The sequence below is a fragment of the Mustela lutreola genome, chromosome 2, assembly GCF_030435805.1.
Source record: "Mustela lutreola isolate mMusLut2 chromosome 2, mMusLut2.pri, whole genome shotgun sequence".
Taxonomy (NCBI): domain Eukaryota; kingdom Metazoa; phylum Chordata; class Mammalia; order Carnivora; family Mustelidae; genus Mustela; species Mustela lutreola.
This window is the reverse complement of record NC_081291.1, coordinates 117,648,155-117,665,293: the sequence shown is the minus strand read 5'-3', so window position 1 is coordinate 117,665,293 and position 17,139 is coordinate 117,648,155. Positions and strand designations below refer to the sequence as shown.

The 17,139-nt window shown below is 53.1% G+C and overlaps 1 protein-coding gene across 11 annotated transcripts in view; it reads left to right on the top strand.

Annotated features, from left to right (window-relative positions):
- ECE2 (endothelin converting enzyme 2) overlaps window positions 1-16,331 on the top strand; it is a 31,893-nt gene extending 15,562 nt beyond the window's left edge. The window contains exons 1-20 of one of the 11 annotated variants that reach the window (XM_059163299.1): window positions 2,312-2,420; window positions 3,196-3,282; window positions 3,630-3,765; window positions 3,985-4,200; window positions 4,640-4,764; window positions 4,868-5,014; window positions 5,156-5,221; window positions 8,671-8,859; window positions 9,551-9,693; window positions 10,077-10,191; window positions 11,671-11,781; window positions 12,680-12,778; window positions 12,883-12,960; window positions 13,461-13,564; window positions 13,756-13,866; window positions 13,992-14,059; window positions 14,220-14,410; window positions 14,525-14,620; window positions 15,323-15,490; window positions 15,628-16,331. In XM_059163299.1, coding sequence (XP_059019282.1) covers window positions 3,196-3,282; window positions 3,630-3,765; window positions 3,985-4,200; window positions 4,640-4,764; window positions 4,868-5,014; window positions 5,156-5,221; window positions 8,671-8,859; window positions 9,551-9,693; window positions 10,077-10,191; window positions 11,671-11,781; window positions 12,680-12,778; window positions 12,883-12,960; window positions 13,461-13,564; window positions 13,756-13,866; window positions 13,992-14,059; window positions 14,220-14,410; window positions 14,525-14,620; window positions 15,323-15,490; window positions 15,628-16,032 — 2,655 coding nt within the window. In that variant the 5' untranslated portion in view covers window positions 2,312-2,420 and the 3' untranslated portion in view covers window positions 16,033-16,331. Of the gene's footprint in view, window positions 1-2,194; window positions 2,421-2,718; window positions 2,910-3,195; window positions 3,283-3,629; window positions 3,766-3,984; window positions 4,201-4,639; window positions 4,765-4,867; window positions 5,015-5,155; window positions 5,222-8,670; window positions 8,860-9,550; window positions 9,694-10,076; window positions 10,192-11,670; window positions 11,782-12,679; window positions 12,779-12,882; window positions 12,961-13,460; window positions 13,565-13,755; window positions 13,867-13,991; window positions 14,060-14,219; window positions 14,411-14,524; window positions 14,621-15,322 lie in introns of those variants that run through there. The other 10 variants (XM_059163303.1, XM_059163298.1, XM_059163305.1 and 7 more) reach the window with 10 other exon arrangements.
- The last annotated feature ends 808 nt before the right edge of the window (window positions 16,332-17,139 follow it).

The window sequence follows — 17,139 nt, the reverse complement described above, 5'->3', positions numbered from 1 at the left end:
CAGTGTAGAGAGTGCTCATATTTCCCATCTTTGTCAACACTGGACATTAATGTGTTTTGTTATCTTCATGTCTACTTTGTCCTTGTAAGTTCAGCATATAAACCATTGTCCATGTTCTCTCAATTCACAATCAGTTTAGGCGGGGGGGGGGGGGGGCAAAAGAAAGATCATTTTAGGAAGAGGAAAAGAAGAGCAGAAAAGATAGAAAAAAAATAGAATGAGAGAGAGGAAAAGAGACAAAGATGATAAACACAGAGGAAAGAAAATAAAATTATAGAATAGAGCAACCTCTAATCCTCTCATGCTAGGATATTTAACATGTAATCAGAAATAGTTATGAGTCTAATACATGATTTGAATCAGGAAAGAGACATGGAAAGGAAATGTGCATTTAGCTTAAGTCCGGTAAACTGAGAACACTGTAAAGCTAGGTACCAGGCTCTCTCCTAAGTGGCTGCATGTAATTGTCACAGCAACTCTCTGAGACACTGATGACTATTCCCATTTTACAGATGAAGAAAATTAAGGGTCTGAGCTTTCAAGTAACTTGATAAGTATCATACAGCTGGTCAAGAATTGAGCCCAGATTTGCGTCCAGGTCTGTCTAGCTTTGAAAACTGATGTGTTCCCCTTGACCCTTGCAGAGAAAATGTGATGGAAGACCAGCAACTAATGTTGGGAGGAAGTGTATCCTCCTTTTGAGTCCTGCTGCCAAAGTGCTCTCCAGAAAGCAGCCAGACTGCCTGGGTTGGAATCCCAGCTCTGCTACTTACTAGTCATGTGACTCTTAGCCTCTCCATGCCTCAGTTTCCTCATCCATAAAATGGCTTCATAATTGCCATGACGGTAGATGAACAGTCGCTGGCATGTGCTTAAGGGCTATGTGTCATTTCCATCATGGCAGGGAAGCCATGGGACTATTTCTAATGAGCCTGTTGCCAGGAAGTTCTTATGTAGTAGCTTTGGTTACACTACCCTGGCCATGCCATGGTGGGATTTCCGACCCGCCAAGACTGTCCCCACTGCCGTGGTCCCCTTCATCTAGCCTTGGGGGTGATAAAGGAAAGAGGTGAGAGCTGCGATGCCACACTGCCATCAGAGTGAACATGAACAACTCCAAAAACCTGTCCCAAGTGGCGATCCCAAGGCCTTGCTGCTACAGACCCCAGTATGGCTGAATGTGAAAGCCTCTTGCTCAGAGAACACCTAATGAACCTACTACCTGGAGGAAATATAACAGCCTTATGATTGTCCTTTCTTTCCATAGGATTTTAACAATAACACAAAAATAGCAGCTTACACATTGAGTGAGTGCCCTCTGTGTGCCAGACACCGTGCTTTGACATGGGGACTACTTTTATTTCAATTTTTCAAGTGAAGACATTGAGTCGGAATCCAAAATCTTTCAGCCTACCTATAATACTGTACTGTCTCCTTTTGAGAACATGCAGTTGGCGGTGTGTGTATGTGTGTGTGTCTGTGTGTCTCTGTGTGTGTAAGTGCCAAAGAAAGCAATCCAACATTCTCAGCCTGATCAATTCATCATCCATCCTTTCTCAGCCACAAGAACAGCCCATGTCAGAACCTCATGCAGCAAGCTGAGGATGGAGGTGAGTGTTGAGAAATGGATTATGGATTTGCCAACATCCTGAGCCTTCTCAGGTCAAATTCATGTACTCTGTTGGGGGAAGAGGGAGGGAGGAAAGGAGGAAGGAGGCACTTTAAAAAAAAAAAAAAAACTGGCCAAAAACCCCCACAAAAAACCAAAAACCAAAAAACACACCCCACTAGGCACTCTTCAGTGCAGCAGACGGCAATAGCACCAGGACTGATTAAGGAGTTACAATATGGAAGGCAGATGGCACATGCATAGATACCACACTATTGCCTTTCAGTTAAATATTGCTCGGTTTTTTTTTTCTTGTAAACCTCCCAAATAAAATGGTTTGCTTTCCTCAAGTTAGAAGTGTTAGCACGTCTTTTCTTTAAATATCTGAGCATAGCTGCTTTTTTCCCTGCCAATTTGTCACCATCTGTAACCCTCCCTTTGTGAGATGATCTGATGACAACGATTATCGTGGGGAGTGAAAGTGCAGTCTCAAAGCAACAGGGAAGAGTGGAGTCAGAGTGTGGGTGAGGTGAGGTGTGTGTGCTGTGTGTGTAGTCTGTGTGTTGGCTCTGGGGGCCTTGTAGAGGTATAGAGGGTGAGTGTGCAGCGTGTACTCTGTGCGTGTGGACCCTGTGTTGGGCTGAGTGCCTGCCTGCGTCCTTTGGGTCCGTGTGCTCTCTGGGTAGATGCCGTGTGGAGACCCCGTATGTGGGTCAACCCCCGACTCCTGCTCTGTGTGAATGCCGGCTGAAGAGGGGCTGTGTGGACTGCCGGGGGCAGATGCTCCTTTGGAAAGCATCATTTCCTAAAGGTGTTCAAGGGTGATGGGGAGGCCTGCAATGTGGGGACTGGGGGCCAAGAAATATCACCAGCGTGCGGGCCTGGGGGCAAAGGCATGGAAATTATGGGTGGCTTGCAAGAGGGTGTTGCTGGGAGAGGTCAGGCTGATTCTGAAGAGGAGCGGGGTCCCGGCGTCGCCGGAGGGCGGCCTCGGGCACCGGAGTGTGACGCCCGGGCGCAGGGCGGGTGGCGGGCAGCGGCGGGCGCGCTCCTCCCCCCACGTTACCCCCCATCCCCGGGCGCGGCGCCGCGGCGGGAGGGGGCTCGGCAGGCGGGGGCGGCGGCGGCGGCTGCGGAGCGAGGGGCTGCGACAGCGGCCGCGATGGCGCGCGGTGGGGGGACCGGGCCGGGGGCCGAGGCCGCGGCCTGGGCGAGGGCCAGCTGCCGGGACCCCTAAGGTGCCGCCGGCCCCTACTCCACCATGAATGTCGCGCTGCGCGAGCTAGGCGGCGGCGGCAACGTAAGTGCGGGCCTCAGGCTCCGGGGACAGCACTGGGGCGGGGTGTAGGGGGAGTTGAGGCCGAGGGTGCAGGAGGAGTCGGCAGGGGCTCGGGCTGGCGGAGAAGGGGCTGCGCGCCGGAGGGGGCACGGGTCTGAGGGGCCCCAGGCCGGAGAGTCCAGCAGGAGAGAGGGGATCCTCCCTGCGGACAGGAGTGGGCCAGGCCAGGCCAGGGACACGGGGGCAGGGCCGTGGGCAAAGGGCCCTCTCTGCCTGACCTCGGTTGGCGCCCCCGACTGTCTGGCAGATGATGGAGTACAAACGGACCACGCTGCGGGAGGAAGACGCTCCTGAGACCCCCGTAGAGGGCGGGGCCTCCCCGGACGCTGTGGAGGTGGGCAAGGGGGTTCCCCCTTTCTCACCAGGCCCCAGCCCTGATGTGACGCCTGGCAGACCCAGAACTTTGGGCTGCCCTGGAGGGTCACCTGCCCCCGCTCAGCTTCATCTCTGGCCTCTGCGCTAGAACTATGGTGAGGCGATTGGATGCCATGACTTTGCACAAAGCGGGCTCCCGACTCAGCTCAGACTGCCTCATTGCCCCTGTGCCCAAAGTCAAGCCCTGTAACGTCTTTGCTCCATGGCTCTGGAAACTGCCTGTGTCTTCGCCCTTTGGGAGGCCTTCTGTGATCTTGGATCCCCACTGGCAGCTTGCTAGCTTCACTGTCACTCTGTGTTCCCCAGGTGGGATTCCGGAAGAGGACAAGAGACTTCTTGGGTTCCCACACCCAGTTGGAGTTGGTCTTAGCATCTGTCTCCCTACTGCTTGCTGCACTGCTGCTGGGCTGCTTAGTGGCCCTGGGGGTCCAGTACCACAGAGGTAGGTGGGCCCACACCTGTCACCAGCCCTCCTAGCTATGGGGGCTCTGGGGATTCAAGGGCCGCTAAGGTTTATTGTGGTCAGGCCAGTCTTCCCCCAGCTTTTCTCTCTCCTCTCAACCCTCTTGTTGTCATGACCCTTCCCAAAGCATTTGCCTTTCCTAGGCTCACTGACAGTTACCTACTCCTGCACCCCCACCCACCATGTCCCCTGCCACAGACCCATCCCACAGCACTTGCCTCACAGAGGCCTGCATTCGAGTGGCTGGAAAAATCCTGGAGTCCCTGGACCGTGGGGTAAGTCCGTGTGAGGACTTTTACCAGTTTTCCTGTGGAGGCTGGATTCAGAGAAATCCTCTGCCTGATGGGCGTTCTCGCTGGAACACCTTCAACAGCCTCTGGGACCAGAACCAGGCCATCCTGAAGCACCTGCTGGGTGAGTGGGGCTGTCGGGGAGGCACTGTGCCAAGTAAAGCTCATACCTGGAACAGGGCTTTGCATTTAGGTACTCAGTACATGTCTGGGACTGAACGAGTAAGTGGACAACTGCAAACTCTGCTGGGGTGGGGAATGCGGACAGCGGGGGGACCCTGAGAGGTGGGAATGTATTTGTGGGGACAGACCTCTGAGTAGGTCCTCTGAATTCTGTTTAGACCACAGTTGAGGTTGGGTGGCACCAGGGATTGCCTGGAGATCTCTGAGGGTTTCCATGGGCAGGGGAGAGGAAGTCACGCTTTGCTGTTTCAGACAGTTTTCCTGGCTCTACATTAGGAGGACTGCCCCGTCACAAGGCGAGGAGAGGGACCAAGCAAGGGCCCAGGACTCCTGTCAGCGGTTGGCATAGTTGCTGACTGGACCTGTGTTCTCCCCTGCAGAAAACACCACGTTCAACTCCAGCAGCGAAGCTGAGCGGAAGACACAGCGTTTCTACCTCTCCTGCCTGCAGGTGGAGCGCATTGAAGACCTGGGAGCCCAGCCACTTCGAGACCTCATTGACAAGGTAGGACCCCTGAGGGAGGCCAGGATAGGGTTTGGGAGAGGATGTGGCCCCAGAAAGCTTTGGGGGCCCCTGTGCCATAGTTTCCACTGTGGTCTCTACTCAGATTGGTGGTTGGAACATTACCGGGCCCTGGGACCAGGACAACTTCATGGAAGTGCTGAAGGCAGTAGCAGGGACCTACAGGGCCACCCCTTTCTTCACGGTGTATGTCAGTGCTGACTCCAAGAGTTCCAACAGCAATGTTATCCAGGTACCAGTCTGGAGATGGGTTGGGAGGGACTCACAGACCATTTGCTGAGCCCAGACTCTCCTCCCTTGTGACACAGGCAGGCTGGGGTGGCTCCATCCTGTGTGTTGGGGGGAGGCTCACTCTCTTGACTTGCTATTGCAGGTGGACCAATCTGGGCTCTTTCTCCCCTCTCGAGATTACTACCTAAACAGGACCGCCAATGAGAAAGTAAGGAGCATCCTCAGAACACCCACCCTTCTGTTGAGCTGGGCTGATGCTTGTTTACTTTTCCCTTTGTCCAGGGTCATAGCAGGGAAGGTGAGCCTGTCCTGTCGCCTAGTCAGCCGGCTACCCTTCCATCCTTCTTTCCCCCGTCACTCTTCCTTCATTTCCTTCCTCCTTCCCTCCCAGCCTTCCTGCTTACCCTCCTCGCTTTCCCTCCCCCCTTTCTTTCGGTTCCCTCTCCCCTTCTTTCCTTCCTTCCCCTTCTTCTAGGCACCTACCGTGTGCCAGGTGTCACGGGGCAGCTCTGAGATGTCCCTGCAGAGCCACTGCCACACAAACCTTTCAGTGGAGATGGGCTCATGAACCCAGATAGCTGAGAACAGCCTCAAAGGGGGTCTCTAGGCTTCAGGAGAGACCCAGGTGGCCGGGGGTTTCCTGATGAGATTGCATCTGAACCAGGCTGTGTAGAGTAGCTAAGAGTGGCTGAGGGCATGCTGGGTAACGAGAAGAGTGTAAACAAAGTCTTGAAGAAGGATAAAGCTAAGGCATGTTTGGACCATGAGAAGGGGTCCACTGTGGCAAAATGTGGTGCTCAAAGCAGATGACAGGCTGAACACGTGGGTAGGAACTAGTTGTGGAATCATGTACCATGAAACACTGAGTTTTATTTTATAGGCTTCCCAGAGCAGGAAGGGAGAACCCAGTAAGCAGTGCTTGGTGTGACAAGTAGAAGCAAGAGAGGGAGCCTGGAGGTGAGCTAAGTCAGAAGTACTTTAATCTCTGAGTCTCTAAGTGCCTAGATGTAGGAAGTGGCAGAGGGAATATTATAAGAGGAGGATGCAAAATACGTAACCAAGGGCAAATCCTGAATTGCAGGTGACTGGGTGTTCAAAGAGAGGAGTAGGAGGAAGAGATAAAGACAGATGAGGCTGTAAGCCTGAGTGATGGCAGAATGGAGGAGTCGTGGAAGAACTAGGGGTGCCTGGAGGAAGAACTGGCTCAGAGCACACTGGGGAAGAGGAGACAGTGTGACATCACAGGAAAAGGGCAAACTCTGGGGTCAGACCTTGATTTTTATCCTAGCCCTGTGGCGTGGTGCAAGGTGAAGCTGTTTCCTTATCTGTATAATGGGGATCGTAGCATTTACCTCCTATGGTGCCTGTTTGGGGAAAGGAGGGTTGCAAGCTCATGTAGGCACTCAGGGAGAGGGAATCCCTCATTTTAGACACGTGATTGTGAGCAACCTGGGTACCGTCTACCTGGTGAGGTCCTCAGATGGCTGTGGAAGCTGGGTGAAGTTCCAGAAAGAGGACAAGGCTGGAGGGATCTGAGGGCTTGTGGGGCATCTGCTTAAAAATGTAAACAAAGACTTAGGAGAAATGAGAGGCTGGACAAGAGTACAGAAGGGAAAGAAGCATATTCCTGCATTTTCAAGGCAGTGGGAGAAAGAGATCTGGTGAGGTAGGCCACTGTGGAGTACTATACCAGGAGAGTCCTTTGTCCTCAGCCAAACCCTCCTCCGGGCTAGTGGTAAACAAGACAGGGCCTTCGCCCTCTCAGTGGAGGAGAAGCCATGAAGTGGCTCGGTGTATCCCATGTGCAGTTGCTGGGACTGTCACAGAGGGCCAGCCTGGCATTTCCAGACTGAGTGTCACAGGCAACCAGCCTTGTCCAGGGATAAGGGCAGGCTGCTGTGAAAGGAGAGGGTTTAGGCAAAGGGAAGAGCTTATGCAAAGGTTCCAAGGTGGGAGGTGATATAGCCCGCTGATGGACCAGAGAGGGGAATACAGGGTGTGTGTATGTTGCCGGGGTGGGGGTGGTCCTTCTGGACAGATATGTAGATTCATATTATGCATGGACACTGTGGATCAGATTTAGCATTTATCCCAAAAGAAATGGAAAAGGAGGGGCAGGAACAGGTGTGTGGTTCAGCATCACCTGGGTCAGGAGAGGAGAGAATTTGGAGACTCCTGGAGAGAACCACATGGTTCGGCCAACTGGCTATTGGTGGGAAAAAGCTTCAGTTCAGCCCTTCACTGTTGCTGGTTGTCTCAGGCAGGAAGTCTGTGACAGCATCTGAGGGAAGCTGCAGCATAAAAGATTCACATAGGATAAAAACTGAGGAATAAAACGGGTTCAGGGAAGTCTCAGTGTAAGTCTTCAGCTAAGGGCAGGGAAAGAAGGGGACAAGTGAGGGTGGTGGCGGCAGGGCAGCATCAGGATGATTGGCCGGGCTGACCAACTCCTCAGGAGCTGGGATGACTGGGACTGGTCCTCAAATCTCTTTCTCTGACACCAGCAGCAAGGAGAAGAGAGGCGGGAGACAGACTTTGAAGTAGAGGGAATGGATGTTAAGGGACCTGGTCGTTTTCGATGAGTAGAAGAGAAATGGCCTTCAGTGAGTGAGGGAGACCAGATGGGGCTTAAAAAGCAGAATGAGTAGTGGCACTGAGAGGAGGGCCCCAAGGAGCGGGTGCTGAGAAGTGCTAAGGGTCTGTTGGCCGGGTGCTCATCTCTTCATTCAACAAATATTTACTGAGCACCTACTATGTGCCAAATGCTGTACTAGAGCTTGCGGCCACTGTGGAGGACAGAGAAAACAGCCCGCCTCACTGGAGCTTGAGTACCAGCAGGAACTAAAGCAGCATGAGTTTGCCCTGCGCCCACGGAGCCCTTTGGCTGTGGCTGGAACTACCAGGCGTGAGCCACATTAGGACACTGCCATCTGCTAGTTTGTCAAGGGGTTAAGTCATGCAACCTCTTCAAGCTCGTTTCCTCATCTGCAAAATTGGACTAATATCCACTCTATGGAGTTGCTGGGAGAGGGAAGTTGCCTGGAGGGCCCCAGCAGAGTCTGATACATGTGTATCCCTGTGGTCACTATGTATTTTTCTGCACCTTTCTCCCTGCTGTATTCTAGAAGGGAGCTGAGAAAGCAGCAAGGTTGAGGCCTGGCTGGATGGGAGATGGAAGACCCTCAAAGCTACTGTGGACCAAATTCCCAGTGGGGTCCACTCAGCTGTTAGGTGAAGGCATGTGGTCACTGAGGTGCTGAAAGGATAGAAGGGCTTTAGGAAACAAAAAGGCAGAGCGGTGTGGGAAGCAGGTCCACCCACCTGACAAATATTTGCAGGGCACGTGTTCCGTGCTGGGCCCCGTTCTAGGCCCTGGGGTGGCGGGGTGAATAAGCTGCTGTGACTTGCAACGGTGCTCTCCTGAACTTGCCTTGTCCTTGGGGAAATAGGCGATAAGTAAGTACACAAATAAATCAGCATGATCCTAGCAGATGGTGGTAAGCAGTATGACAGAAACAAAAGGGGATTGTCCAAGAAAGCTTCTGTGAGGAATGTCAGCAGAAGAGATGGTAAGGAGAGGTGGGGGCCAGAACAGACCCCCTCAGCCTTGGGCAGGACCTGTTGCTGGGCTCCAACGGTGACTCAGGGCCTTGACAGGTCCTCACTGCCTACCTGGACTACATGGAGGAACTGGGGATGCTGCTGGGTGGGCGCCCAGGCTCCACGCGGGAGCAGATGCGGCAGGTGCTGGAGCTGGAGGTCCAGCTGGCCAACATCACCGTGCCCCAGGACCAGAGGCGGGATGAGGAAAAGATCTACCACAAGATGAGCATCGCGGAACTGCAGGTGCGGCAGGCGGGGGAACGCGGACCGCTGGGGGTGGGGCAGCCCCTAGAGCAGGCCTCCCAGCTCTCCTTCCTGTGGTCCTCCTGAGGCAGCCGGTCCTTTCCTCATTTGCTTGATTTTCTGAGCTTCCCAGCTACACTGTTACTATCCATTTTAGGTCACCTCTCACTAGGCCATCCCTTGGTCCCCTTTCATGTTGTCTGGGGATGCATAGAGGGATTATGTTAAAAATCTGTAACGATTTGTACAAGATGTCCACAAAACAATCAAAAGAAATTTAGAAGTATCTCCTGGAGGGCCCTTACTGGGCCAGGAACCAACCCTTTAGTTGGATGATGGAGAGGTTAGATAAGGGGGTGGAGGGGTTCTGAAGGTCCCCCATGTAGGGACCCTGGATGGTGTCAGGGAAGTTGGGTTTTATCAACTGTTGTGAAAATACTTGAATATCTGTGCCCCAACTGAACATTATATAGGCTGGTTTTTCTCATATAGTAAATGACTGGGCTCCCAGATCAAGGAGCATTCAGGCCTGGAAAAAGGTTTATTGCGGGAAGGGGCTACCAAGCAGCTACTAGATGTTGCCATGGCAATGGGAAAGGTTCCCAGCCTCCAGCATATCAATGGGGGAGGGGTCTGCTGGCAGCCAGGCAGGCAAGGAGGCTTGAGATTTTTTTTTTTTTTTTGGCTGTAGGGCCTGGCACCCTCCGTGAACTGGCTGGAGTTTCTGTCCTTCCTGCTGTCACCACTGGAGCTGGGTGACTATGAGCCCGTGGTGGTGTATGGAACGGATTATTTGCAGCAGGTGTCAGAGCTCATCAACCACACAGAACCAAGGTTGGGAAGAGCCCAAAGTGTGGGAGGTGGGGCTCAGAGCTCCACACAGGTCCAGGCAGGGGCTGGGCATGGGGACTGGCACAGCCAGACACAGAGCAACCTTTGACAAGGTCCTGGACCTTCCAAACAACAAAAGAGAATGTCTGCAGGCCGTTCCCCTAGGCTGGGGCTTCAGGGGGTCCATTTACACTCTTTATTCCCACACCTGGCTCCAAGCTAACCTCTGCAGGCAGGTGTGTGGTCCCAGGGTGAGACAGAGGGATTCTGGGACAGCTCCTCCATATGCCTCTCAGGACTTCAGTTGCCTGCACATTCGTGGAGCAGATTTGGGGTGGAAATGGTACCACAGCTGCCCTTTCCTTACCTTCTGGTCTGGATGCCAGCATCCTGAACAATTACCTGATTTGGAACCTGGTACAGAAGACAACCTCAAGCCTGGACCATCGCTTTGAGTCTGCACAGGAGAAACTGCTGGAGATCCTCTATGGCACCAAGAAGGTGGGATTTCTGACTCTGTCCCCACCTTCCAATCCAGCCTAGGGTGCCTGTGTTTCAGGCACCACTGCCTCATGGTAGAGTGTGGAACACAGGTGTAGGAACCAAGATGACTTGGGTTGCCATCCCAACTCCTCTGTGTTTTGGCCCACGGGACCTCGGTCGGGCAGGTTACCCGGTCTCTCTGTTTCCTGGTGTGTGAAATAGGAATGGCGGCAGGGTTGTCTGAGGACTGAGCCGGTGTAAATGAAGCTCCTGTGCTTTGTACGCAGAGGCACTCAGCTTTGATGATGACGGTTAAGGAGAAGAATAAACATGCTTCTCAGTTTCGAGGTGCCCCGTGAAGTGGGGGACACGGACATGTAAACAAACCTTGTATTTTCGGGTGATAAAGGCTCGCATCGTGTGGAAGACCTTTGTGCTATAGAACAGAGGAAGGGATAGCACATTCTATCGGGGGGAGGGGGAGGCATCAGGAGAGTTCTTTATGAAGAGGCAACATTCGAAGAATTAGTTCAGCAAGAGAGCAAGGGAGAAGGGCATTCTAGGTAAAAGAACAGCATGTGCAAATTCCCAGAGGCCAGAAAGTCATGGACTTGCTTATGCTCTGTTATGGGAATAGGCTGACTGAGAGGCTGAGGGTGGTGAGGTGAGCCTGGGGCAGTGCACGAAGGGACCCGAGTGCTCTGTTAAAAAGTCAGGCATTGAACTGAAACAAAAAATTAAGAGAGAGAGAGAGAACTTAATTGGTTGAGGCTTGGGGACAGTTTCGTTGTGTTCCATCTCTTATCTTTGAAGATAATGAAAATAAAGTGACATATATTGCTAGTAAAAAAAAAAAAAAGTCAGGCATTCTATCAGCAATGGGGAACCATGGGATGATTTTAAGCAGAATCACCCAGTTAGATCTAGGTATTGGATGATGTTTCTTGCAGCTAAATGGAAGATGCAGGGACAGGGACAGGGCAGGGGATCGAGACTGGAGCCAGAGTATCTAGTTAGGAGGTGACTGCAATCTTTGGGCAGGGAAGTGGCAAAGTGATGGACTGGGAAGAGTGCCAAGAAGTTGGGGTAGTAGACACTGGTGATAGATTGTATGTGGGGATAGGGAGATGGAGAAAGCTGGTGACCTGTGTGTTTCTGGCATGGGGGACTGACTGGATATAAGCCTGGGATATGGAGCTGAGCAAAGAAACTTCCGGCCCCTAGTGGGGCTCTTAGAAACTAAAGAGGGGGAGAGTACTAAGCACAGAGTGGGCAGCACACATGCTCTTCCTGTGGTTTTGCTGCTGGAGTTGGCACACTTTTCAGTTCAGCCCTTTGTTTCCCCTGGAGTCTGAGGGAGAGAGGGCAGCAACCCCCCAAGCCCAGGTTACCATTGCTCAGGGGTGAGAGGTCTGGCCCCAGAGACAGAGAAGAGAAGGGCCCTCAGACTGGAGAGCAGAGCCATCTCTGGGAGGCCTGGCTCTTTGTCCCTTACAGTCCTGCACGCCAAGGTGGCAGACCTGCATCTCCAACACGGACGACGCACTTGGCTTCGCTTTGGGCTCCCTCTTTGTGAAGGCCACGTTTGACCGGCAAAGCAAGGAAATCGTGAGTCTTCGAGGTTCTTCCAACACTAGTCCTTGTTTTAGTTCATTCATGTGTGTACATGAGGGGGTGGGGTACTGAGCGGAAATTCATCAATAAATGAATAGTAACTGTTTTGGATGGGAAGATCAGGAGGGGTTCTTTTTGTCCTTTAAAGTTCTCTGTATTTCCCAAATGTTCTACAATGAGTTTATGTTGCCTATAGGGCTAGGAAAATAATATTTATTTATTAGGAGATGATAATGAGTGTGCTTCAAGTATTATCTGCAAGAATGGTTCTTGCAGTGTGGTTTATAATAGGCAGAAATGAAAACAGCTGGAACGTCTAATCATAGAGACTGGAAGAAAGGTTGTGGTTAGGGTGGATTATGAGGCCACCTAACACTCATGATATAATGTCAAGTCAAAAAACAAATTAGTTGACAAGATATGTGTATGTTGCACAACACAATTCCTTGTTATAGATGTATATCCAGGCAGGGAAAGACTCTCAGAGGAGATAATCAAGATCTTAAAAGGAGTCATCTCTGAGTGATGGGATTATAAATGGTCTGTTTCCTCTGTCGCCTCTTCTCAGCTTCCCATATTTTCTGCTATTAAGCCTTCTTCCATAATCAGATAAAAGTCAACACATTATATTAAATTCTATTAATTCAATTAACTTATTGTCAGTTAATATTTTTTATTAGTTAGAAAAAAGCCATCCACCATCTCAGTACCTTCACCAAAACGGTGTTTCCTCCTCATCTTCCCAAGATGCTCAGCCTTACTTGCAGGCCCGCCCCCCACCCCCGGACGCTCCCCTGGAAGGACAGGGATGGGGCACTGGGGTGGATTGGGGGAGAGGGGGGAAGAATGCATCAGTGCAGTGAGAAGCCACCTTACACCCCCTTCCGTCCAGGCTGAAGGGATGATCAGCGAGATCAGGACAGCCTTCGAGGAGGCCCTGGGGCAGCTGGTTTGGATGGACGAGAAGACCCGCCAGGCAGCCAAGGAGAAAGTGAGCCGTGGCCAGGGTTGGGGCGCCATCTTCAGGTGGGGATGGAGGATGCAGTTTTGGGGGGCGGAGCCGGGGAAGGGAAACCCTTAACCTGGTCTCTTCAGGCCGACGCTATATATGATATGATTGGTTTCCCGGACTTCATCCTGGAGCCCAAAGAGCTGGATGATATTTATGATGGGGTGAGTACCTGGGCTCACCAGTGTTTAACTTCATCTCCGAGGTGAGGGGGGGCTCTATTCTTGGCTCAGTAATTGGGGCTCAAGCCCTCGGAGGGAAGGAAGTCCCTGTTGGGTCCTTCCAGAGGCAAGTGCAAGCTGTTCACATGCTGGCTCTGTGCCAGGCTGCAGGCTAGCCAACAGCAGAATGCAGTGTTCCCAAATCCTACCTACCTGTGTAACCTTGGACAAGTTATATAACCTCTCTGGGTCTGAGTGTCTCCGTTTGTAAAACAGGGATGGGATTTGTTGTGAGACTAGGAGGCAGGATGTAAACTACTAAAGCACCAGCAACGTAAATACTCTTTAAGTATTGGCGCTTTGTATTTCCTAAACATTTCATTCCTATTTTGCCATTGAGGAAAACTGAGGCTCAGAGAGCTGCTAATTAGTAGCCAAACTGGGACTATTCTCTTCTCCCACATGTTGTCTTGCTTGCTTTCTGCTTCCCGCCACTCCCACAGTATGAAGTCTCTGAAGATTCCTTCTTCCAGAACATGTTGAATTTGTACAATTTCTCTGCTAAGGTGATGGCTGACCAGCTCCGCAAGCCTCCCAGCCGGGACCAGTGAGAACAGGGGGCTATAGATACTTGGGGCAGCAGGAGAGATAGGGGAGCTTTCTGGGGCTGGGGAAGGGGGTGGCAAGACATCTCAAACCAGAAGCACAAGGTCTTTGCAGGAGGTAGGTCAGGGCTGCTGGGCTGGGAGGGGTGTCAGGAGAGTCAGGAGCCTCAGCCTCTCCCTCTTGCTCTCCCAGGTGGAGCATGACCCCCCAGACAGTGAATGCCTACTACCTTCCAACCAAGAACGAAATCGTCTTCCCTGCTGGCATCCTGCAGGCCCCCTTCTATACCCGTAACCACCCCAAGTGTGTCTGTGGCAGGAGGGGCTGGGCGCTGGGGCCTGGGCCCATGGGGAACCTGGACCCAGGGCTGGAGGTGGGGTCCAGAAGTTCCCCCACCATGTCCTCATGCAACATTCCTCACCCACCAGGGCCCTGAACTTTGGTGGCATCGGTGTGGTGATGGGCCATGAGCTGACACATGCCTTTGATGACCAAGGTAGAGGCCCCTGGAGTTGCCCACAACCACACCCCCCAGCCTAGAATTCCTAGGGGTTCTTGCAAGGCCTTGGAATATTGGGAGCTGGCCACAGGGAGCCTGGCTGCTGGTGGAAGCCTGCCCTAGTCATGGTGAGGTGCCAAGATTTAGTTCTTCTCAGGGCGCGAATATGACAAGGAAGGGAACCTGCGGCCCTGGTGGCAGAATGAGTCCCTGGCGGCCTTCCGGAACCACACAGCCTGCATGGAGGAGCAGTACAGCCAGTACCAAGTCCACGGGGAGAGGCTCAACGGCCGCCAGACGCTAGGGGAGAACATTGCTGACAATGGGGGACTTAAGGCTGCCTATAATGTGAGTGGCTGGTGGGCCTCCAGTGGCTGAGGCCCACCTGTGTGGGGGGGTGGGTAGTGGGTGGCAGTGGTGGGTGAGCCCTGATGGACTTGCCACCCTGGTGCCTGACTGCAGGCTTACAAAGCGTGGCTGAGGAAGCACGGGGAGGAGCAGCGCTTGCCAGCTGTGGGGCTCACCAATCACCAGCTCTTCTTTGTGGGATTTGCCCAGGTATTGCTGTCCTGGAAGATCTGGGGCCTGCCCCTCTCCCACTCCCTCTGGGCATGTCATTAGAAGTCTGGGTCATGCAGGAAAGGGACTGGGAAATGGGGCTGTAGGTGGGGTGTGGAAGGTGGCCTGGGAAGGTCTGGTGCCCAGAGCTTGAAAGCGTGCCTGGAGTCCTGAAGAAGGAGAACTCTGCGGGAGGCTTTTACAGATCCCAAAGGCCAGGACTTCCCTGTTTGAGGGGCAGGGGTTAGGGTACGGGATTGATCCCCACCACAGTCCTGTAAGATAGCTTTGGAGGAGGCAACTAAAGCTTGGGGACAGAGTATGGTTCATCCACAGCTACCCTGGAACAAAGTAAGGGTCAGAGCAAGGACTCAAGGGGAGCTCTTCAAGACACTTTGCACTACCACACTCAGCCTCTGGGGAGCGTGATTCTTCCCCTCAGATGTGTACATTCTTGGCAACCCAGTGTCCAGGGCAGCTTTGGAAGGCCCTCAAGGAATTGGGGAGGCAGGGTCCCTCCCTTGAGGCTGATAGCAAGGGCATGTGGCGGAGATGCCGGCTGTGTCCTGGAGGCCTCCTGAGTGGAGGGGCTGGGTCAGTGGTGGTCTGCATCCCCAGGATGGCTCTGCTGCAGCCCAGTCTGTGCCCCCCTCCCCGTCTGCACTAGACACCATATGTCCCCGTGTCTGTCCTGGCCTGCAGGTGTGGTGCTCAGTCCGCACACCCGAGAGCTCTCACGAGGGGCTGGTGACCGACCCCCACAGCCCTGCCCGCTTCCGTGTGCTGGGCACTCTCTCCAACTCCCGTGACTTCCTGCGGCACTTCGGCTGCCCTGTTGGCTCCCCCATGAACCCAGGGCAGCTGTGTGAGGTGTGGTAGACCTGGGGCTGGGGAGATATAGCTCGCTGTTGCCAGGACCTGGGGCAGCTTGCCTAGCAAGGCTGTTTGCTCCAGGTTTAGAGAAGGCGAATGCCAGCTGCACTGAGTCCAGCCCCTCCACACCGCAGGTGACAAGAGTTCCGCTCCTCCCTCAAACACCACATTGTGCCTCTGCTTCGGGGGTTCCCCTGCCTCCAGCAGAGCCCCCACCATTCACTGTGACATCCTTCCATGTCACCCTGCCTGGAAGAGGACTGGGGGAGAAGGGGGCATCAGCTCCCACGGAAAGGAGTCTGCCTCTTGCAGTCCTAAGATCAATTGACTTGGTGGCCTTGGGGCCTGCTGTGCCTGCTGCACTCGGACCACACAGGGCCTGGGTGGTGTGCCTCCCATACTTCTCCCTGAGGCCCACTCAGTGTCCGCTTGGGAGTGGACCCAGCCCCTTTCAACTCCACTCTCAGGGGCTACCCCCCAACCCATGTTCCTTATGCCGCTTCTCCCAATACTGCTGCCAACCCTCACTGGCAGACTAGCTGTGCTCAGCTCTTAGTGGAAGCCTGAAGGCCTAGACAAGCCCACTTGCTGCCTCCCAGTTTCCCTGGGCTCAGAGAGGAAGTACGTGTGGTGTGTATGTAAGGGGAAAGCTGGTTCCTGTGTGTTGGGGAATGAGTCACAGGGACTGCATTGGCCTTCCCTGGCCTGAGCAGAGAAGCAGATAGAGCAGGGAGAGAGAAGAACAGAGCTGATTTTTACAGGGAAGGGGGTAGTCTTGGCCCTGTAGGAACCTGTGCCAATAAATAGACACACATCAGTCAGCCTGTCTCTTCCTTCAGTCCTGTTTTTGTTCATTCATTCGCTCATCCCGCGGATATTTATTGAGCACCTACTCTGTGAGGCACTCTTCTAGATGCCCATTTACTCAGTCACCAGCAAAGAGGACTGACATATGCAGCCCCAGGAAGACAGAGGAGAGGCAGGATGGAAGAATAGAAGGAAGTTGAGTTGGGCTGGGCAGGTGACCTCCTTGGGTGGTCATATCCCCATCACTGGCTCATCTATAGCTGGAAGGGTTTGCCTCTGCCCTCCACTGCTGCATGTAGCCAGGCCTAACACGGAGTCTGGCTAACGACTGGGCCAAGGTCAGCTTGGAAGATGGGCAGCCCTTACCTGCGTCTCAGAGTACGCCCTCCGCTTATGGCCAAGAAGACATGCATTTCCCCATGGCCTTGAAGGCCCAGTACTCCTGAGAGTCACTTGCCCCACCACACATTGAGGCCTGCCAGGTGCCAGGCATGGAGCCTACGGGTCTGGCTGCCACCCTGCAGAACAAGGGAGGCACAGGAGAATTTGTTCAATAACTCTTGTGTTCCAGGTGCCTCTGTTGGGCGGGTCATTTTTTTATTCATTCATTCATTTATTAACTTATGTACTCATGGAATTTTTTTAAGTGTATTGGTTACCAACAGTGTGCAAGGCACTGGTGATGCAAAGATGAATAAGATGGTTCCTTCCCATAGGTGGTTCTTGTATTGTCAGGTTTACCTTCACGAGCTTGTCCGATCCTCACAGCTACCTCATTCTGTAAGTGCTCTAGTTTCCATTTTACAGATCTAACCCTGAGCACTTTACTGCAGTCAAAG